General features: G+C 43.6%; 1 protein-coding gene across 2 annotated transcripts in view; it reads right to left on the reverse strand.

Moving 5' to 3' along the window:
- RETREG1 (reticulophagy regulator 1) overlaps positions 1-23,997 on the reverse strand; it is a gene marked incomplete at its 5' end in the record, with an annotated part of 97,806 nt that overhangs the window by 18,267 nt on the left and 55,542 nt on the right. The window contains one exon of one of the 2 annotated variants that reach the window (XM_081090547.1): positions 16,710-17,076. The exons of the other annotated variant lie outside the window; for it this stretch is intronic. Coding sequence (XP_080946673.1) covers positions 16,710-16,744 — 35 coding nt within the window. Of the gene's footprint in view, positions 1-16,709; positions 17,077-23,997 lie in introns of those variants that run through there. 2 annotated transcript variants of the gene reach the window in all.

Raw genomic sequence — 23,997 nt, forward strand, 5'->3', positions numbered from 1 at the left:
GTCAATGGTTCCCAAACTCGCCATCAACCTCCCTCAAAAGCAGATTTTAAGAATAAGCTATTGTGTGGATATTGTGTGTTAGCGGTAAATTACAACACAATACTCCATAACAGCATGCAGAGATGATGGGTCTGTATCTGGGGGTGTGCAGGGCACAAACAAGAAAGGGATTATGTGACAGCCTGGGTAGAAATGGATGCAGGTCCATGAAATGTGTGACTATGAAGAAGTCTTGCTTAGGGAAGGTGTGCAGAGGTGGATATTACAATAGAGTGAGGTCAAATTTCAAAAGAAGTTATTTCTCCTAGTAATAGGTTCTTTAGGAAAATAAAATCATAAAAATTAATACATACAGCCTTCTGACTTAGAGAGAGTTTCTATAGAAATGCATTTCCCCCACTTTGTCATATTCACAGAATGAAAACAGGGATGTGTGTAATAATGAACTGAAAAGGAATCAGCCGGCCTTCAATGCATTTCTAATCACCATGGTAACAGTCATTGTGTATTTTATATCTGGAGATGAAGAGTTCCTGAAAACACTTATTTAAAGAGTTCCTCCAACATTTCATTTCCGTTCACATTATTAATTTTCTCAGAAAACCTTACTCTTCAAAGTTAGTATTCCTAGCCTCAGAGAGGGCACAGAAAATTACTATTCCTTTGTGAAATGCCATTCAGTGGACATAAATGCGATCTGAATGATCTTGGCTGGCTGTTGTGCCAGTGGAGAGCTGTCTGGCCATCTACACCTCCTTCACTCTCACCTGTGGCAGGTATTCCTCTCTGCCTCTAGAGCTCAAGTTCCTGTCAGAGGGGTTCAGGAGAACCTAACAGCCGCCAGATGTGCTTTATGTGTGAGAAAACTGCCAATATTGGACATAGTAGAGACCTGCTTGCCCAATATTCTAGCCATTTCTTGGAAGTCACCTTCACTAAATCAGATATCACAGGAAAGCAATGCATGTTGTTCACACTTACCACCTCCCTCGGGCACAATGTTAACTCCATATCCCTTACTCCTTTCACCTCGGTCACTGTTTACTGGATTTGCTAGTCAGTAAAATTTCAAATGTCTTCTTGTTTGTTACACAGTTTATTATTGCTTCGTTTTCTGCTTGTGCTCTATAATTCAGTTGCATGAAATAGACTTGGTAAGATCCTCTGGTGAGATGAAACAGCTTTTTTTGATCAACCTCAGTTATTTAGTTTTTCTAGAAGAGAACCCTCCAGAACCACAAAGACAAAACTACTGCAAAATAGTGTTTTAACTGGGCCTGGACATTCTAAGGTGTCTCCACCCGGCTAAGTAGGTCAGTTAAGTGGTGCTAAACATTTTATCCTGAGCTACTTGGGAGAGCTCACAACCCGAGGTGAGTCTTCAGGGAACGGAGCACAACCAAAACGGGCCCACGGAGCCAGATGGCCAAAGAAAAGCACCTATTATTAAGCAACACAATGACTATTTTAAACAAACACACAATGAAAGACAGAGACACATCTTTTCATCGTTATCTTCCAGTACAGTCTATGCTTAAGAGTTATATTTTTATCAGAACCCAATCTATTATGCACATTTTTTCTCTTTTTTTCTAGCACATGTAAGCATAATCATTTTCAAGAAATGGAAAGAATGTTGGATTCTTTACTATAAAAGGCAATTGTTTTTAAATATATATTTTATTGATTTTTCACAGAGAGGAAGAGAGAGAAATAGAGAGTTAGAAACATCGATGAGAGAGAAACATCGATCAGCTGCCTCCTGCACATCTCCCACTGGGGATGTGCCCGCAACCCAGGTACATGCCCTTGACCGGAATCGAACCCGGGACCTTTCAGTCCGCAGGCTGACGCTCTATCCACTGAGCCAAACCGGTTTTGGCAAAAGGCAATTGTTTTTAAAGCCAGATATATGCCATTGCTTCTCTTGTTATAAACAAAAGCCTTATACCATCTAATCTATGTAGTCTTTAAACTATCCACTTCTAACATGGTTCGAATGATCCCTGTACATACCACAGCCAGAGGCACCTCAGGAGCTAAGTATAATTAGGTTCACTTAAAAATGAAGTTCAGCCCTAACCGGTTTGGCTCAGTGGATGGAGCATCAGCCTGCGGACACAAGGGTCCCAGGTTCGATTCCAGTCAAGGGCATGTACCTTGGTTGCGGGCACATCCCCAATAGGGGGTGTGCAGGAGGCAGCTGATCAATGTTTCTCTCTCACTGATGTTTCTAACTCTCTAACCCTCTACCTTCCTCTCTGTAAAAAAATCAATAAAATATATATTTAAAAAAAAAAAAAGTTCATTTTAAATAGGTAACCAAAGAGGTCAGGAATGAATCAACTCTGTGAATTCTATCATGAATGGACTCTTTGGAATTATAAGAGCAAATACAATTAATGTTCTTTTAACAAATTATGCTAAAGAATGTGGGAATATAATAATATGCAGATGAGCAGCTCCATGACCAAAGACGTCACTCCATTCAGAGTTCTTCCTCGTCCCCAGGAGAACATTGGGTTTCCAGGTCTGTACAATAAGGAGCAGGACCAGACTGGACAGTCACCGTTTCTGGATCATCCCCCACCCCCTACCCTTTGAAATATCTCAGCAAACCAGAGGGTCTGTGGGCTCCAGGCTGCATACTGCTGGATGGGCTAATCAACACCTTCTGCTCAAGGATTTTGTCATCAGTTATCCATTCACATGTTTGCTTAAAAAGCTGAATTTAGGAAAATACTAAGTCCTCTACTTTTATGAAATAAACCACATTTACTTTCTCATATAAAGAATGAATTTAGAAATTGATATTCATTTGAAAGAGGAATATCTAAAGCTAGCAATGTCCCTTAAATCATCCCAGTGATGCTGATGGAAAAGAGAATCTTAGACAGTAGCTCTCGGTGACACTTCAAGTCCTGATGACCAAGCGTCAGATCTCAGATTGACAGAGGTTCCCCACAAATAGGCTTCCCAATAAGCTGAGAAAAGCCCAGGGGCTTCCATTTTCTGAGGCTCTAAGAGTATTAAATATGTAAAGTGTCAAACCCAGGTTATGCCAAGGCTTACAGTCCTGTAACAGAAACACAGAACTATATAAGGATTTCGTCTTTCCTTTGGACTGCTCATTTCCAGGCCTGGTGACTGCAAGGCCAGGGCAGGTTTCCTGCTGCCCCTTCTGCAGGCTCGGTCAGCTTGATCTGTGAGGGTGGCCTCAAGGAAACAACCTTCATTGATTTGTCCCCTTTCAGAAAAACATACAACTACAAATTCTGCGTTGGGACAAAGTTGGGACCTGTGATTTCACTGGAAACATGAGCTGGAGATTCCAGAGATGGGAGTTAGAATGCAAAGGTAATTTTACCAAAAACTGGGGAGGGGGGGGGGCACTAAGCCCCAGGGCCTAATCACCTGGGAGTAGTTAAATCCCCCTTTCTCAGATTTTCACCATGGGGTTTAAAAGGGCTATCATATCCTTATATATTGCCAACGATGGTCAATTTTAAGCTGCTTTTCCAATATTAGATAATTTCCTCCCTTCTTTTATCTAGGATATACAGATTATCCATTAATTCCAAACCATATGAACAAGAAATAAGTGTGAATATTCTTATATTTGGGGAATAACCTGAATGCTGACTGGGGACTAACAAAAAACTGGGCATTTAACTCAATCCAATAAATGTTAACTTACGTATATGTGCAATGGGAATTATAAAATTGCCAACTGATTTAGGGTGTGGAATAGAGATTGGTGGTGTTGCATAAAATAAACTCCCCATGAATTATCTATGCTCCCTAGTTTATTTAAAGAGAAGAATTAAGTAAATCAAACAACCCATATAAAGGATCATTCTTATGCTCACCCCTCCATCAACCTTTTGAGTTGTTTTGTCCACTTTTTTTAAAAAAAAAGCAAGATTTATGAGCAACTTGCCATTCCTGGCTCTCACCAATGCATTCAATTAGTTTTCATAGAGGTCAACAGCTGTTATGTACTAAGATAGAAGTTGACCTATTGTTTTAAATGTCAAAGTGGCAATGTTTTAAACAAGACACCACTTCATTTTTCTCTCATGTGCAGTAGAGCAGAGCGGTCCGGGGATCTATGGGCTCTCCATAATGTTGGAGATACAGGCTCGTTTTATCTTGTTGCCCAGATACTCTCAACATCATACTTCCATCCCACAGTCCAAGATAGTTACTCAGCTCCTGCCACCCCCATCCTTGGTCACAGTCAGCAGGACGGGGAACGGGATCAGGAGGGCACTCTGGTTTCCCTGAAAGCCATGGCCTGTAAGTTGCATGCAAAGCTTCAGCCTACTTCCCACTGGCTGGAACACGGTCACATGGCCATGCCTCGCTGCAAGAGAGCCTAGGAAATGTAAATCAATTACCAGTGGCCATCATCCAGCTGAAACTTGAGATTCTATTACCGAAGGAAGGGAAGGTGAGTATTTGGGAACAAACAGCAGAATCTCTCACAACAATTCTCTTTTTGATCTCCTAGTTCATCTGTTTACATAATTTATAATTAGAATGATGCAATTCCAGTAGCAACAATAATAGGCATAATGAGATTTGTGAATAAATCTGACTTGGTAAACACACAACTCAAATATGGAAGCAAATATATACTAGAGTCAGGGTTGACAAACACTTTCTGGAAAGGGCCAGATAGCAAATATTTTTGGCTGTGTTGACCATCCAATCTCTGTACTCAACTCTGCCATTACAGCTCGAGGGCAGCCACAGGCAATATGCAAATGAAAGAGCACAGCTGTGTTCCAACAAAATTTAATTTACAAAAACAGGCTGTAGGCTGGATGTGGCCTCCAGGCTGCACTGGTCTGCTAGGTTCAGGGTGTCATGGGCTTCAGCCGCGTCCTGTGCCGCAGTGATGGAGAGATTATCCCAACAAGCTGACTGAGAACCTTTCAAAGAGCTTCTCCTACAACAACACCTCCCATGTATTGTGTATATACCAAGTGCTGGGAACTGCATCAGGAGCTTCATCGTAGTATCTGAAATCCTCACTACAATCTGACAATGTGAGCAAATGCCCCCATTTTCCAGGTGAGAAAGCAGGCACAGCATGATGGGGTAGCACCAGATCAGACCTTTCCAGGTCTCTCCAGCCCCAGCCCATCAACTGCCCACGCCTGTTTAACAGTCGTGGGCTGAAAAACGGTCCTACTGCTAATCATAAATGAAACAGAAGCACACAACTTCTTGTCAGGTTTCTGGAGAAGATGTTAAATGCCAGCTTTGACTTGTAAAGTAGTACAAGGAGAAAGGTTTCCCTCTGATCTTAAAATAATCCTTGCCCTAGAAGTTTATCCAGGATCTAGCAAAGAGGCATCTAACCTTCAGATTTTCCCTAGGGGAAGTTTCTACCCTCTCAAGCTTCCAGATACTGGTAACTATTGGGGTTGGGGGGAGTCAAGGTGCCATTAATATCGTTGAAAACTTTTAGGATCTTTCAAAATAAAACAAACAGATTCTTCTCCCACTGTTGCCTACCCCCACCCCCCCATCCGCACCTTGGCACAGTGTGCTTCACTCACATAACCATCTCCAAGCATGGCAGGTCACACTAATTTGTCATAACATTCTTTCCAGAACCTTCTCAACAAGGCCCCATAATCCTTATCAGAACCCCAGGCACCATTTCCAGTTTATAGGAGTTGGCACAAAAGAATGAAGCCATTTGCCATCAAACCGTCACACCTGCCTTACGGAACACAACAGCTTCCCATTTTCCCCTCTGCTGTGCCCAAAAAAGGGATTATCAGCTACTTCCCTTATCGTCTACGTTAATGTCTGTTGTATTTTAGTTTACTGAGCAAATCTCTTCTTGTTTCCGCAAGCAAGTGGGTTCATTCTAGGTTTATAACTAATCTACGTATGGATTCCTTTTCCAACAAAGTCCACACCTCAAAGCCTTCCTTCGCAAAACAAATATACTTCTCAAAGAAAGTCTCCCACATTTTGAAAACTATGAGAAATTACAGCTATGTAGAATTCATGTTCAGTTTAACTATTCTGGAAGGAAAGTTAACCACCACTCACATTACAAGCTACTCCAGAAACACTTCTGTTAACTTCTGAGAAAAAAGAGCCACGTTTAAACATACAAATGCCACATAATCTGTGGCCCTGCCTAGAACACTCTAAGACATAGACACTAGTAACTTCCAAAACATGCAAACACCTTTGTAATCCCCTCACCTTGTCTCAAGATGGAATTTACACGTTTAAGTTTTATAGGCATAATTTGAAGATAATAGATGGGTTTGTTTTCTTTTCACAATACAGCACTTGCCTATAGTTCAACTAAAACAGCACCCTGAGATGTCCCTCCTGAGTCACCGAGCAGTGTTTGTGCGCGGCTGCTTGTTCTGTTTACAGCCAGCCAGAGGCCACATCATGATGGTAATTACTGCAGGACACTCCCTCCTCCTCAGGCACCACCCCATGTGGGTGTCTGAGCTCCAGTCTCCACCCTTGAAGCACAGCACCCCTCATACATCAGTTACCACGGAGAGGGGGCTTTTGGGGGTTCGAGCCTTTCCCTCACCTCTTCCCACATGTACATTCACAAGTGCAGTCCCCCGTCCAAGACAAAGAACTCACACTCTGGATTCCTCCCCAGAAATTGCAGAAACTACACAGCAACACCCTTAAGAGCTCCCTACCTGGCATTTACCAAGCGGGGTGACAATCACGCCCAGGGCAGGCCAATCCTGCAAAAATGAGGCTATAGCTGGGGAGGTGGAGGGGCCTGGCAGACTGACGGGAACCTCTTTTTAAGACGGGCAACAACACTGCCCTCTTGACCACCACCTAAACTTGTGTGTGTCTCCCAGGGACAGCTGAGGCCCTCCCGCTGTTTCCCAATTTCTGCATCAGGACATTTTGTGACCTAGATGGACTGCCATGCATTACTACATCTAGGTTTTGCCTCCAGCCTTTGCCAATGTGGATTCACAGACAAGCAGGTGGTGGAGGTGCGTGGTGTGAAGGTACAGGAGGAGCAAAGAAGTTAGAGAGAACAGATGAATGAGAGTATGAGAGAAAAATCAGAAGAAATACAGGTTAAGAGTGGATCAGGGTTGGAACCGTTTCTGCCTGATTGCATCTCACGCAGAGGAGACACTGGATGAGGTCATATTACTCCGGCCAAAGACCCAGAAGCCAATATTCCCCCAGGAGGTCATTTTTATTTTCCCATTCAGAGTTTACTGGTGATTTCACAAGAAAGCTGAAAAAACATAAACAGAGTTTTAACTCACTTCTGCCTGAAGGTCCTTCCTCTGAGTTTGGGCTGGTTCATACACATTCTTACTAGGCTGCCATGTGGCCAACCAGCCCCAGAGACAAACTGAAATCCCTGGATTTGAGCCGAAGGAGAAGTTGAACTGCTGAAGACAATTCCTGATTTTCAAAGCAGCCTTTCTGTGGGTATTGCAAGCCGATGTTTCTCAAGCACAATATCAAGCATTGTCTTCCTCTCACCCTATCTCATCGTGACTGACCTTCTCGAGAACGGAATCGCTTCTGTCCCCTTGTCCTAAGTTAGAAACCAGGTGAATGGAAGACTTCATTTTTGGTTTCTCCACATATAGGTACATATTTGACTTGCGAGTGGCCGAGGCTATTTCCTGGTAATTATTTTATCTCATTCCCTTCCTTAAAGGACTTTAGGTGGCTTATAAAAGTTTATAGAAAACAAGGAATAAAGTAAACACCGAAGGGAGCAGAGCCTGTTGGCCTGTAAGGTCCACCTGCATAAATGGGGGACCTTCACCCAGGAAGTGCAGCCCACCCAGGGCCCAGAGCTTGGGGGCAGCGCCTGGGGTGGTGTCACCCCCGCACTGGGTCTCTTCGCTGGATGCCTTAGCACACAGCTATTACAGCCATGGGGGGAGGGAGTGGCCCCACCGGGAATGGCGCTGAAGGGCCTGATGGGAAAGAACATAAACCCAGGGGAAGAAGAGTATACAAAAATGCATTCCAAAGGATTCCAGACACTTGCTAGAAGTGAGCTGCCATTTTACCTCCCGGTGACTATATCAGAGATGGAAATACGATCATTTAGAAGATTCACGGTGCTCATAAGATTAAAACAAACCAACTGGACAATAGATATACACATGCCCTGAACCTGAACTTCTTCCTGTGGATACTCGGCTCACTGTCAGCTGCACTGGGAAGACAGCCTTGCTTCCGGCTAGAAGAGGTACGTTCACTTAACTCGGGTCTGTGGCACAACACTCAAGCTCACCTGGATTAAAGCAGTCCTACGAAGGATTAAAATCATGTGAGCCAAACACATGCCCCTTGTGACCGTACTCCAAACGTGAAGAACACGCAGACCATCCAGATCAGACCAACCAGTATGCACTGGGCAATTCTGGATCGACCCTGGCTGAGAACACCATCTAGTGAGAGTGGATGGATGGCACACACAGAGTACCTTCCACACACATTAAGTATAATCAGGATATGCACAAGGATTAGGCCACAGATGGTAAGGTGTTTTCACTCAAAGTGACCTATTTAGTAGTGTTTAAGGCAATGTATAACTTACATAAATATTATTACTATTAACTGCTTTTTGAGGACTTACAATGAGGTATTAAATAAAGTAAATATTTAACGTAGATTGCTATACTTAAGCTATAAAATAAGTCTATAAAGTATTATTAACCCCATTTTACTGGTAAACAAAATGCAAGATTAAGCAAGATTAAGAAACTTTCCCAAGGTCACCCAGCTAATAAATGGTGAGGCTAGGATCTGCAGCCAGGATTGGAAATAGCTTTGTCTAATTCCAAAGGCCATGCCTAGAGTCACTCTAACCAATGGATGAAATAGATAAGTGTTTATGCCTTAAGATGTGAACTTCAAAGAAATGTAAAGTTATTCTATGTAAGTAAGTATATTCATCAAGAAACTATACATTTCTCCATTAGAAAGAGATGTCATTGGTCAGCAATTTTTTCTTATTAAATTTATTGGGGTGACATTGATCAACATGATCATATAGGTTTCAGGTGTGGGTTTCTATGTTATAAGATCTGTATATTGCACTGTGTGCTCACCACCCAAAGTCAAATCTTCTCCTGTCACCATATATGGTCAGCAATTTTTTTTAGGCAAGGAAGCCAGATAGGAAGTTTTACCATAAATATATTTTCATATATATATATATATATATATATATATATATTTTTTTTTTTTTTCCGAAAGAAAGGGAGAGGGAGAGAGAGATAAAATTGAATCAGTAATGAGAGAGAATCACTGATTGGCTGCCTCTTGCACACCTTACACTGAGGATAGAGCCTGCAACCCAGGCATGTGCTCTGAACTGGGAATCAAACCGTGACCTCCTGGTTCATAGGTCGATGCTCAACCACTGAGCCACGCTAGCTGGGCAATATGGCAAAACAATTTTCAATAATACATTAAGACTATACATGGAAAAAAAACAAAGGGTAGAATATTTTGCAGACATTAAAAAATGCTTCCAGATGTTAGAGGCCATTGGGAAATGCTCCAGAGAAAAATAAAGCAGCATACAAAATTGTATATATCAGCCCTGGCCAGGTGGCTCAGCTGGTTGATGCGATGTCCTGTACGCCAAAAAAAAAAAAAAAGGTTTCAGGTTCAATCCCCAGTTGGGTGTGTATATAGAAGGCAACTGATCAATGTTTCTCTCTAGCATTGATGTTTGTCTCTCTCTCTCTCATATATATATATATATATATATATATATATATATAAAATCTAAAAATCAATAAACATATCCTCAGGTGAGGATTTAAAAAACTGTATATATCATATATAATTATTGTAACTTTGCCAAAAACATCTGTCCAAGGAAATACTTGAAAACAAATATTATTTTAGGGCAGTAAGATACCAGTTGATCCTTCCTTCTTTTAAAAAAAAATTTATTTATTTTTATTTATTTATTTATTTTTTGAGAGAGAGAGAGATGGAGAGAAAAAAGATTGATGTGAGAGAGGAACATAGATTGGTTGCCTCCCATATGCACCCCGACTGGGAATTGCACGTGCAACCTGGGCAATGTGCCCTGACCGGGAATGAACCGGAGACCTTTCGGTGCATCAGACTACACTCCATCAACTGAGCCACACCGGCCAGGGCGGTCCTTTCTTCTTTATATTCATTTTTCCCTGCAGGTACTGTTTTATTTCTCCAAGTGGGAAAACAACATTGTGTATGAGATTTGCCCCTCGGGCAAGCCCTTGAGCTCACATACCTTCTGTGGGACCCAGATTTACACAGTGAGAAGAAGCAAGACAACCAGGTGGATCTAGACCCGAGTTGCCCATGAAGGGACAAAAGGCTGGGAGTAAGGAAAGCCCACACAATGGACTTTTCCTCTTAGGGACAGCTTCTGTTGGCAGCCCTGGGACAGGCTGGGGACAGCTCACCCCATGGCCCAACACACAGCAGCTATAGGGCTCATTTGGTGTTGGAAACTAAAGAGGCCTCCATCACATTTTAGGGATGACAAAAATCAGTCACCTGCTTTATAAACTAGAGATCAGCTTGAACAGGGGCTTGGGGAGCCACAAGGGTTTGGGAAGCATGCTGCTTGTTAGCTGGCGATTAAGACATCAGACACAAACAACCTCCGGCAGCAAGGACAGATTAGAATTCTTAATCAATTTCAAATATTAGCCCAGCTGGGTCAAAAGAGGATTTCAAAAGTGGTAAACAGTTCCTATGCTTGAGAGACATTTTCCAAGACTGTGCTGGAGGGTGGAAGAAAAAGAAGGCATTCGTTCCTGAACGGCTGGTATGCCCTCAGGACGAGTGGATGAAGAAGATGCAGCAATGCTGGAAGGAAACGCTAACTCTATCAAAGTGCGGTCTTTGGAGCTGGAGCCACAGTCCTTGGAGAGCTGGAGCTGACCCCCACAGGCTTTCCAAACCAGTTCTGTGCACCTTTCCCAGCTCCACTTTCAGCGACCTCCTGGTCTTGAAGAGGAATCAACAAAAGCTAAGATAAGGGCTTCCCCTCCCCCAGAGACCAGCACACCAAGAAGGCCCAACCTCGAGCTCCTCCATTCCTCTCCACTCATCGCCAGCCACTCTTTCCTTTCTCCCTTGTGCCAACCATACTGCCCTATCTGAGCCTCAGACCCACCCCGTGCGTCACCACCATATGACTATGTATGTGTCTAGCTGCGCAGGCTCAGGAGTCAGCTGCCTGCCTTCGAAGAGCAAGCCCTTCACTCCATGGCTGTGTGAACTTCGCCTCTCTGTGCCTTCTTCAAAGCCAACAGCAGCGTAAGGACTTTTTCAGACATACAAAAGCTGAAGTAGGCTTGCTCATGGAAACCCATCTCACCTAAAGCTTGAGGTGGGGCGTGCTGCTTGGGTTTCTTTGTGAGGGTTCTCCTAGAGCCTCATCTCATATTTTAAAGAAATAGTATCATCAAAGGATAAACTTCATCAACAATGTAAAATTAAGACTCTCATCAGGCCAACCTGAATTATTAAAACATCTGGATTAAAAACTATATTTAAATCAATTTCTTTTAAATCCTCCAAGAATAAAATCCAATGCAATTTCTAATGCCATTTTCAAATACTAACTAGGCCATGCACCTTCAAAGGGCTTCGGTTTTCTTAAATAAAACGGCCCTTCGAATATCCAGAGCCCAGATGGAACCTCGCCACTCAAGAGCAGAGCAGAAAGATCTGTGAGCAAACGAGATCGCCACTGTGGAGTTACAGCTTTAGAAGCTCAGTGGCCTTTTCCAATAGAGGTTTTAGGTTTTTGCTATGTTATATGACAAGTCAAATAACCATGCTTTAGAGAATCCTACAGTAACAGCCAATATTTTGCTTCTTCATCGCTAAAACCGCATACTGTCCTTTCGATGATATTCTACTTATTGGTTAAATATGAGATTTGTGTAGAGCATAAGCAGGTACTTTGAACAATCTAAAGACCAGCTGCTCTCTGTGATCCCCACAGGGGCCTCCAGCAGTGCTCTTTCCTGGTTCCATGGTGAGAAGACTTCAAGTCGCCCTCCCTCACTGTGGACCTGAGAAACCTGTCCAAAAAGAATGACAGTGGAGCCTGTCACACACTCAGAGCCCACCCCCCAGATCACCCAATGGTCAGACTCACTGTATAAAATGGTTCTCTTTCTGTCATGATTCCAAGCACCTATGAAAGGCCTGGGAGGCCACGCAGGGGACCCAGTTATCTGTCACCCAATGGGTGACCCCACACTGCTCTGTAATAAACAGTGCTGTCTTTGAACTTCCACGGTATCAGCCTCAATGCTTAGGTTTTCTTGATGGGTAATTTGTACTGATTTCTGAAATGCACATCCACCTAATTTCCAACTGTGGACTCAGTTATGTTCCCAAACTTAGCACTTTTACACCTCAGATTCCACATTTCCATGAGAGGTGATCAATGGTGCTGAAGTTCTCAGTCCGACTCACAAAAGCATGTTACCTCATAATGTCTCTGAAGGATTGAGGTGGCCCCACCCCCATCCCAACCCCTTCCTGCAAACCCTCGAATGACGTCTCACCACCTTGACTGGCATCTACCCTCCCACTCTGGCCTATGAGATGCCATGGGCCCGGCCAGGCCTTTTCCTGCTCATTGCTCTCCACGCCTGCCTTTCTGTTCCTACAGGTAGCAATTTATCCCCCTCTCAGGGTCTGAGCTCACGCCGGGGCCTCTTCCAAAGCACCCCCTTCTCACATCCTCTCATGGCCAGCTCCTCACATCCCAGTGCCCAGGGCACCTCCTCGGAGAGGCCTCTGAACTACTCTTTCATACCACACACACGCCAGGTAGTCGCACACAGTACCCTCTGAAAAGATCTGAGCCCTTACTTCTCAACGTGTTAAGTGTCTGTCTCCCCCATTCAGACTGTATGCTCCTTGAGAGCAGGGGCTGAACCCCGCACCCTACCACCTGGCGTAGCCACTGGCTTAGATGCTGCACTTGATAAACACATACTCAGCGAGTGTGTGCACATGATGACCTCGCCTGGAAGTGCTTCTATAAGACACGTTCAGGACTCAGTCATGGTAGCTGGGGTCCATCTCCCTTGCTGGCAGCTGGAATAGGGAATGTTTTACCTGTCCACATCCTTCCACCCAGTTACTAACCACATCCTGGTACTAACCACACCCAGGTGCTAACCACACCCAGGTACTAACGACATCCAGGTACTAACCACATTCAGGCACTAACCAACCACATCCAGGTACTAACCACATCCAGGTACTAAGCACACCCAGCTACCAAGCACACCCAGGTACTAACCACACTCAGGTACTAACCATATCCAGGTACTAAGCACACCCAGCTACCACGCACATCCAGGTACTAACCACACCCAGGTAACTAACCACATCCAGGTATTAGCCACATCCAGGTACTAACCACATCCAGGTACTAACCACATCCAGCTACCAAGCACACCCAGGTACTAACCACACCAAGGTACTAACCACATCCAGGTACTAAGCACACCCAGCTACTAAGCACATCCAGGTACTAACCACATCCAGGCACTAACCAACCACATCCAAGTACTAACCACATCCAGGTATTAACCACATCCAGGTACTAACCAACCACATCCAAGTACTAACCACATCCAGGCACTAACCAACCACATCCAAGTACTAACCACATCCAGGCACTAACCAACCACATCCAAGTACTAACCACATCCAGGTATTAACCACATCCAGGTACTAACCAACCACATCCAAGTACTAACCACATCCAGGTACTAACCAACCACATCCAGGTACTAACCAACCACATCGAGGGTGTGCACCGCTGCCTCCACGGTGAAGCTCCAAATCTGATGGACCACATAGAGCCAGGCTCTGGCCAGGGTCTAATTTTCCTCGTATTTTTGGATCCTGGGGGCTGCCCCCACTTTTTTCCTTCTTCTTCAGCTTCCTGCTTGGGTTTCTGCCTGCCTTAGTCTGCTACAGAATGGCATTCTTTCACACCCTCTCGCTGCATCCCCTGACCTTGAAACTGGGACAGAGCCTTGGGAGGTTGTTACCAGAGTGTTTATCACAGGGGACAAGCTAACAGGGAGGAGGAGGTCCCAGCAGGCGTGCTCTCGGACACACTTGCTGAGGGGAAAGGCTGGCCGTGAGGGCACAGAGCGGCCGGCACAGGGTGCCCCCGGCACACGCGTGAAGCTTCGTGTCATTTGGTTTCCACTGATTGAAAGCACTACATTCAGAGTTCGCTCCCTGACAGTCACAGAGCAATCAGGGCACCAAAGTCCAAAACGGGACGGAGGGAACACGAAGAAGCTGCGTGCGAGACTCCACCGTGGCCTGCAGCTCTCAGGCCCCAATAGCAAGTGTGGTCAGCAACCCGCCACTGACAGTTCTTTCCCTGTTACCCGTGGCATCCGAGGAGGCTTCCAGTGGCACTTCATCTCAAATTTAGCAAGAGTAAAACTCCCTCTCGAGAGTAACATTTTATTTCTAGCCTGGCTCCCAACGTTCACCCTGTCCAGGGTACCCTCTCTAGCTTTCTGCGTAGATGGGGGGAAAACAAACATACGAAGCAAAGCTTATTGTATAGAAAACCATGAACTGTTCAGAGCGGGGAGTTAGCTCATCAAAATAAAACAGTGGGAAGTGGGGGTATATTACTTCAAAGGAGTGAGAGGGAGTTTCCCATTTTTAGCAAATATATTATCAGTCCTTGGTAATAATAATAATTATTAGATAGATTTTTTTTCCCTCTTGTCTGTGTGTCCTCTGTAACCAGTAAAACAAATTCTTCTAAAACAATCTATGTTTGTCGTTAAACATCACAAACTATTAGTTCAAAATATTTGTAATTATCTACAATCAATTATTATTTAATTGTGATGATGTTCCATTTCATTAAGGCAACCCTTCTTACATTTCTGCCAAATCTCTCCCTTCAATGTCTAAAATAAGCAGGCACCCTAGGTATTTGTTGTAGTGGTCTATGAAAAACCTCATTCAACAAGCATTTATTCAAAATGCCTATTCTGTGCAAATTTCTATGCAGAGAGCTGGTGGGAATGCCAAGATGCTAAGAGAAAAGGAGAAAGTGCTGCCTTCAGAAATGCTGACGGCCATGGGGTGTGGGAGTGGGAGTGAGGTGACACACACAATACAGGTAGATCAAGCCCATCATCTCAAAACCTAGGCCGACATTTACATTTCTCTGAAAATGTTTTCTAAACTAGTTAGCTAGCCCCTGTCCTAAATCTAGGCACTTTTATAAATGCTCTCCTCAAGGACTTGATTTAAGGTCTCATTTTATATAGAAAGTTGTTTTATTATCCAATTAAATATCAACTTAATGTACCCATTTGTTGTCCTGGGAAGAAATCTGGATGAAAATTAAAACTAGAAAGCTACAGAGAAAAGTAGCTTTTAAGGACACAATTACAACTCATTACAATCAGCACAGACAATACACATACACAAGCGACACACACACATACTACACCATATAACCATGGCCGGAAAGGGCTTACCTTACAGAAAGTAACAACAAAAATACTGGCACCCCTGTTCATACAGAGCTACCAGTTTCCACCTTTTTTGACAATAAAATTGTCAACAGCCCCTTTTCCTTTTTAAACAGCTTTAAATGTATTTATTTTTCCCACTGCAATTCCATGTTATATTAGTTCAGGTACACAGCCACAATGGTTAGACATTTACGTAACTTAGGAAGTGGTCATCCCGACAAGTCTAGCACCCACCTGGCACCATATGTAGTCACCACAATACTATTGACTGACTATATTCCCTAGGCTGTACTTTACATCTTGTGACTATTTTGTAACTGCCAATTTGCACTTCTCAATCCCTAAACCTTTTTCACCCAGCCCCTCCACCCCCTTCCCATCTGGCCACCATCAGTTTGTTCTCTGTATTTGTGAGTTTGTTACTGCTTTGGTTTCTTTCTATTTCTTCATATCTGAATTTCCACGACCCTAATTAGAATTCCAATGAAACTGATTCATACAAATGTTGTTAATACAGCAATGGGGCTAGAACTGAGACCTTCGATATGGGCACCGGTGATAGAGGAATAATTGCCTGTTTTCTGTTCCATCTCTCTCCCCTCTCCTTAGAGCCAGATATTAATAAAAACATTGATACAATTAATGTTCTGCATATGGGCTTCAACTGAGCACATTTTAAAAGATAAGAACTGTGGTTTCTTTGTTTGTTTTTAAGTGTTGTAATATCAAAACTGGTATATTGGTTTAATACTTAACCTTTATAAAACATTCAACAAGTCTTTAAAATGCAAATATTTTACAAAATGTTCACTAGCTTAGATTTCCAAGAACTATCATCTACAGTTAAAAATCAAACATCAAAAAATTCAAATAGACTTTACATTGTAGGAAGAAATACTTTTAAAAATTTCACACCATCACTTCCTCGTTGAAGAAAAACACTTATTTACATATGTTTCTAAGGGTACATTAAGTTAATTTTATGTCTCTTTCCTGCCAAAGAAAATTCAGTTTCCTGGAGTTAAGGGATTGCATTCTAATTCTTTTGTATTTTCATTTAAAAGTAGTCATAATATTTTTTTCAAAGAGAACTAGCAAATGAAATAGACTCAAGAAGAAGTAAATATATCATGTAATTACCTTTTGTCTGGTCCCAAGTCCTCACCTTCAGGCATGTCTGCCCTTTAAAAACGCTAAGAGAGGGGAGAAGGCTGCAGCACGTCCGTGCCCAAGGTTTCTTCTCCACTCTAACCCGACCACAGGAGGGAAAATCCCAGCAGTCAAGTTCTTTCCTTTTCGGAAAAAAAAAGCACTCCTCCCTTACTCAGAAAGTAGGTGTTTACAAACTTCCAACGCGCCTGCCTGCCGTGAATGAAGCTAAGAGCTGAGTTATTATGACTGTCCCCTTCTAAAAATAAACAGGTCACCTCTTACTCCCAGCACCGTGACAGGCAGCTGGGAGCAAGCTCGGCCCAGCTGCCCCGCATTTTCTGTCCAGTCGTGTGAGGAGGTGTCACCACCCAACTATTAACCTTTGTTGGGATGACCTCACCTAGGCCTGCCTACCCTTTCTTTTTCCTTTTTTTTTTCCTGGCATGACCAGGCACCCCACCGACGGGCAGCATGGCCACGGGGAGCTTGGAACTTCAGCCGGGCTATCAGGTCTCCAACCCCCAGGAGGGAGCTGGAGGGTGGAGAGCAAAATGGGCCGAACGTGCCAGAGCTGAGAGGTTTGTTTGTTCTGAGAACACTTTTGCCACTCAGCAAAAGAGCTCTCACTTAGGGAAAAAAAATGCCCATAAACAATTATGTTTTGAGGGATAGTGTGTTGCATGAAAATCTTTCCTTAAGTCATTGAGACTTCTCAACACAGAATAAGTTTGCACACCAATAGAAGCCCCTGTGCTCCTCTGGGCAACATGGTCTTTCCCACAGGACTCCCCTCTGCCATCAGGGAGCAGCCTGACATGGGACACAGCTCGGCTCTTCACCACCTCGGAGTCATCAATCACTAGGTACCCTCATTTGCTGCCACTTCTCAGACCAGGACAAAAATCACTTCAATTCTTTTACCAAAAGGCTAAGAGAAAAAGTTTGTACCAAGGTGGTCAAAAGGTACAAATTTCCCTTTACAAAATAAGTCATGCAGCTGTCATGGACAGCCTGGTGACTATAGTCAATAATGTTGTATTGTATATTTGAAAGTTGCTGAGAGTAGATCTTAAAAGTTCTCATCACAAGAAAAAAATTTGTAATCGTGTGGTGGCAGATGGTAACTAGATTTGTGGTGGTCATTTCATAATATATGCAAATATTGACTCATTATGTTATACACCCAAAACTAATATAATGTTACATGTCAATTAAAATAAATACTTCAATTTAAAAATAGAAAGTATAGCTCCAGCCTCATTTAAAGGAGGGCAAAAGGCTAAAGAAATATTACTGAGATTCCTTTAGAAATATATCCTAAATGCTTTTTGCATACAAACTTGAAACTACTTTGTTTTCCTAATTGGTAACATTAAGTAAGGCAGTAAGCAAGATCTAATTATTAAGAAACAATATACCTTTCTTTTTTTAAAAAAATATATTTTATTGACTTTTACAGAGAGGAAGGGAGAGGGATAGAGAGTTAGAAACATCGATGAGAGAGAAACACCGATTAGCTGCCTCCTGCACACCCCCTACTGGGGATGTGCCTACAACCAAGGTACATGCCCTTGACCGGAATCGAACCTGGGACCCTTCAGTCCACAGGCGGACGCTCTATCCACTGAGCCAAACCGATTAGGGCTACCTTTCTTTTTTAAAAAATGCCTGTATTCCATGGTCACGTTATAGCGGATCCTAGCAATACATCTATAGCTAATGTGTATTTCACCTTTATGTTTCAGAGTGACTTCTAGTGCATTAAAGAAGTGAAAAGTCAAAACAAATCACACCATCTGCTTTCCTTCGGTAGTGTTAACTGTTTTGTGGTACACGCATGTCACAATTCAAGACATTTCTTCAGTATTTCATACATGATCTACAGTTGTGGACCTCAAAGTCGAAGGTTAAGTCGGTGCAGATACCTGCACACACAACTCAAAAACCGCTGACCTTGAAAGAAAACAGCCATCAGCAGAGCTCTGAAGAGCAAGCTGGGCAGGAGCCTCTCAGCACTAAAGCAATGGGCTGTGTTGTTAGAAATGTGAGGATTAAGGAACTTAAAGGTGAAGCACTGAAAATATGATCAGTGAGAATACTGCTGTACTTTTATTTAATCTTAACAAAAAGTGCCAATTCTCTAACTCTCAGATCTGACCATTCTTTCCCATTAATTTTACCTTTCGTTCTCCTAAGTGTCTAGTTTACTACTTCTTGACTATCCGAGCCCAGCTGCTGCTGAACTTAGCTGCTGGTTACTACAGACTGAGTATGTCCCTGAAAGCTGCCTCTCAATTTTAAAGGGCCGCTAACTGATCGGTGCGGCAACAGCTGAACTGCCCATTACTACCATGAAATAGTGACTAAAACATTTCCTTTAAGCACTCCTTCATGCATTTTGTACTTACTGGCTTCCAACAAGAAAAACAAGCAAACCAAATCTCATACACACAGACAACAGTATGGTGGTGACCAGAGGAAAAGGGGAGAAGGGAGTAAGGAGTAAAGGGGGCCAAATATATGGTGACAGAAGATGATTTGACTTTGGGTGGTGGGCACACAATGCAATATACGGATCATGTGTCATAGACTTGTACACTTGAAACCTATGTAATCTTATTAACCAATGTCACCCCAATACATTTAATATAAAAAAAATTACTTGCTTCAACCATGAATTCCCCTTTGGTATATTTGTGTTCATTACTGAAATCAAAGGACAAGAAGGGAAAACACGAATAGCACAGATAGACTGACATAGTGGGTGGCTTCCTCGAATCAAGGCCGCCTTCAGCCCTGCAGGGGTTGGGGTGCCAAGGATTCCCTCATCACTGCTGACCTGAAGTTCACTGGGCATCCTGGAGAATAGGACAGAGAGCCCCTGAGGGCCACAGACACTGAAACAGGCTCAGCAAAGTGAGGTGATCTGCTGTTGAGAGAATTACAGATCCGAGTAACTCTTTTGATTACTGGTATAACATAGCATTTGGGGTGGGGAAGCTTTTATCGCTTTGAAAGCCACGAATGTAGGACAAGTCTCAGTAGGATTCCACCAAGTAGAAAGGAGAGGGGACCATCTTAGTGGTGTGGCACGTTGTTTACCCGTCATTACCAAATGCATCATTGACACCATGTACATACAGGGTCATTTGATCCTTTAAAAATTTTTTTAATCTAAGGGGGGGGGCATGTAAACTCCACAAATAACACATCTGCCCACTCATCAGCAGGACGGTGGGTGACAGCGGATGGGGAAGAGCAGGAAGTGAATGAAGTGAGTATAGGAGTAGCCTCGGAAAACATGGAGAGGGAAAGCGCCCTTCAGCGACTGCTTAAGGAAGGACCACATGAAACGAGGCTGGTGCTCCGACCTCATGCGTCATCACCCTACGTCACTGGCTTGTTTTTTATTATATCCTGTGTTTACTGAGACCCATTTCATTGCACTAAACGCGGTCCCTACAAACTCTTGTTTGTGATCCCCCTCTCTGAGGCGCTGTAGTCACCTGAGATTGGTTTTGTTCCTGCCTACTTACTCATTCCTTCTCTTCTTAAAACATAGTTGATATGCTTCTGTATCAAGCCAATTTCTTTCCTTATCTCCTCTTCTTCTCATCCTTCCCCAACTCCTACTCCATCCAAAAAACTCTATAAAACTCCAACAGAAGTACAGACACTGGTAGAAATCAAATTCCCTAGGGGGCCAAACGTTACCATTGGTTCAAGCTTACCTCCACAGCACACACCTGTTCCTGAATAGTTTTGCTTGCTTATGTAAAGCTCTCTTCAAAGGCTCTATGTATATTTCAGGGGCAAAGGTCTTTGGTTCCAAGAAATTTAGAACACATAGCCAGAGGAGAAAAAGAAGTCTGGCAGACCTCACTGCTTTTAGCAAGCATAAGGAAATGGAAAATTTCTAAGATCACAAATCCTAGAAACAGAGGTCTTTGTGGGCTGTAAAAATCTGGACTGAGTGAACAAGAGTGGCACACAGCTCAAAACAAATCTTATCTCTTGAGCTTAAAAATACAATGAAAGATAGAGGGCAATAATAACCTTCAGTTTAACTATGAATTACGTAATACGTCTGTTATATGTTGATCTTCCTTATCATATGTTCTGTAGATCAATGTTAAAAATTACTTTTCATTCCTACATAGCACCTGATAGGATGCTTCTTGGCTAACGTTTACCCAGTGGAGAAGCCAAACTGCACTGGAGACTTTCCGCCTGACTAGGCCTGCAACAGGGAATCATTATTTCCAGATTAGTTTTGAGGTGATGGGTTGGGTGGCCAGAAAGCCTCCTTCTATCCCTTTTCCTTTGCACCAAGTGACACCATTGTGGTCTTGGCTGGCTGAGCTCCACCTGCTGACCCAGCCTTGGTTGGGGATGAGAAATCCCTTCAGACATTGAAAGAATGTCTCCTCCCGGCAATGGTATTTGAGGAAATATGCTCCCCGGCCCAATATCCTACAGCCTGGAGGCATTTTTGAAGAGGAAGCAGCCCCTTTAGCAGCTTTTGTTATAAGAAAAGCTGAGCATCTGCAAATCCTGGTAAGTGGGAAAGAAGTCGGCCTTGACTTAAGAGACCTCATAACTGCTTCTCGTAGAAGGACAGATCCCGCCAACAACTTCATGGGCAGGTCTCCTTATTGCCTCAACCACTCTGTCTGTCCGTCTGTCTGTCTGTCTGTCCGTCTGTCTGTCTGTCTGTCAATAAATCTAGCCTCTCAGAAACATGTATCTCCTTCAGGCCACCTCAGGGTTCCAAATGATACAACTTGAAGGTGTCTCATAAGTGACTTCATTCCCACCAGGTCTGAGGAAAACGCCTTCAATGAACAGCAAAAAGGAAGAAATCCAAAACCTGAACCCTGAAGAGCCTCAGAAGAGAACCTGGGCCCAGTGAGACTCTGACGAGGTTAATCCCCAGTTTCCTGTCTCCACAACCATTCCTCGTGAGGGGTTTCCTCCAGCACCTCTCTCCTATAAGCATAACAAACTTGCTCTATTTTAATGGACTTTTTGTTTGGGTAGAATTTTAGCTTTCTAGAACAGTTGCAGAGGAAGCACAGGGAACTCACATGTACCCTTCACCCAGCTCCCCCTGGGTCAGCATCTCTCACTTCCACAGTATGTTTGTGGAAACTAAAAACCAACATTGGTACATTCGTCTGAACTAAACTCTGAACTTTGTGTTTCACTAAGGTCCTTCTTCTCTTCCAGGACCCCATGCAGGGCACCAGATGCAATCAGACATCGTATCCCCTTAGTCTACTGTGGTCTAAGATTTGCTCAGTCTTTTCTTGGTTTTATGACCTTGACAGTTTTGAGGAATATTTTGTAGACATAGGTATTCTGAAAAATGTTCCTCAGTTTGAATTTGTTTTGTTTCTTACATGTAGACTGAGGTTATGGGTTTGGGAGAAGAAAACCTCCAAGCTGAAGGACCCCTCTGATCACATCACATCACATCACATCACATCACATCAGGGGCTCATGTTATTGATACAGTTGCTCAAATTGTTCCAGCCACAAGCTCCTCCTCTAACCCCTTACGAGACCAGGAGAGGCCACCTCTTGGCCCTGCTGACACTGCTCCATGAGACTTGCCCAACTATGCACTGAGCTCGGTGTTTACAATGCACCCAGTCGCCTCTAAGACTATCTGACTTCCTTTCCACCCTCCGTCAGCACCAGCCACCAGGCGACACCATGTGAACCCAGAAGGAAAGTGGCCCGACACAGGGGAACAAAAGGCTGTACCCACACACGTGCGCCCATCTCTAAGGACACACACAAGACAGGGCACCCGCTGCAGGTGCTCCCGCCTCTGTGGGGCGCCAGATGCTGAGAGCCGTGTCCTCGGAGGTGAGCTGTGTGCACACGTGAGCTACCACCAGTGTGTTCTTCGGAAAGCCTTGGCAACTTGCCACCTTTTCCCTCACTCTGATAAAATTTCCAGGATTGAAACCAAGTTCAGATTTCCTTTCCGCGTGTGCTATTCACCTTGCCTTTCATGTTTCTTTCCTATTTTGAGTATTAGAGGAAGTCCGCAGTTTAAAAATGGAAACGAGACTTGGCCTCTTTAGCTGTACCCACTTTTAGCATCAAACCGTGGCAATGCCATACACACACCTCATCACGGGTTCTCTCCGCGGATTCACGCCGCCAGGGGCGGCTCTCAGTCTGCTCATTTACAACCAATGTCAAGTTTTTATCTCAAACTTGACTTTATATTTTTTAATAAGACAGTAAAATCTGTGGGGGTCAATGACCTATTTAAGACTCCTCTTGATCCAGCTTAAAATGGAAACGTCACCTCAGTCCTAAATATAAGCGAAGAGTAAGGGCCACGCTGTGTCAGAGCTGTGACCTCGGCCAGGAAACGTGTTTTCCACCCCGTCTCTGGATGGATGTGCAAGGAGGTGGGGGGGGGGCACTGTGCTTACACATGTCTTCTAGGATGATGAGGTCCCCTTCTCCCCATGAAAGTGCAACTGTTTTCAGGTGAGGAGATAAACAGGGAGTCTCACCAACAATGAGAAATAGCTCTTTTTAAGGGCTTCCCAATAACATAGACTTACAAACCCTAAAGGCAGAGTAAGGCTCTTCCTGGGACTTCAGCCTGAGAAACAGGCTTCAGTGGACGAGATGGTGCCTTTCTTGGCCCTGTGTGTCCACGGCCCCCAGATATTTGTGGCAGCCCTTTAGGCAAAGCAGGGAGACGGAGGAAGAGCAGACCTTGGGTTCCTAGGTGTACTGGTCAGGCAGGATTCCATCCCAAAGGGGGACCTGGCAGTGCCTCACAGAGTCCACAGGGTAATAACTGTCCACTTATTACCTGTCTCTAAAAACATGCTTGGCTTTGTTTTACTTAAAATTATCTCTCAGGCCGAGGAGGTGGCCACAGTTTGTGATGTTACCAAATCTGAGATATACCAGGGCTGCGCATTTAATTTCTTCCTTTAGAATAGAGAAGCACTGGGGGAGGAAGAACGGCTGAAATGACATCAGTCAGTGCTAGTTTAGGAAGCTTTTAGATGTCACAGAGGTTACCTGGCAGAAGTGGCATATTATTATAATATTATATATTAACAATGTTAATAACAATAATAATGTAATTGAAGATAAAGACATTTATCACCGATTTCATTATCTGTGGGGGGTAAGCTCATAACTGAAGGGGCTCAGTGTTATTATAAATAAGCGTTTCAAAATTTCTTCAAACAGTAATATAGTGAGTGGTCATGTTATGAAGACTGAGCAACAG

Source organism: Myotis nattereri (assembly GCF_964212035.1).
Source record: "Myotis nattereri genome assembly, chromosome: 4".
NCBI classification, from domain to species: Eukaryota; Metazoa; Chordata; class Mammalia; order Chiroptera; family Vespertilionidae; genus Myotis; species Myotis nattereri.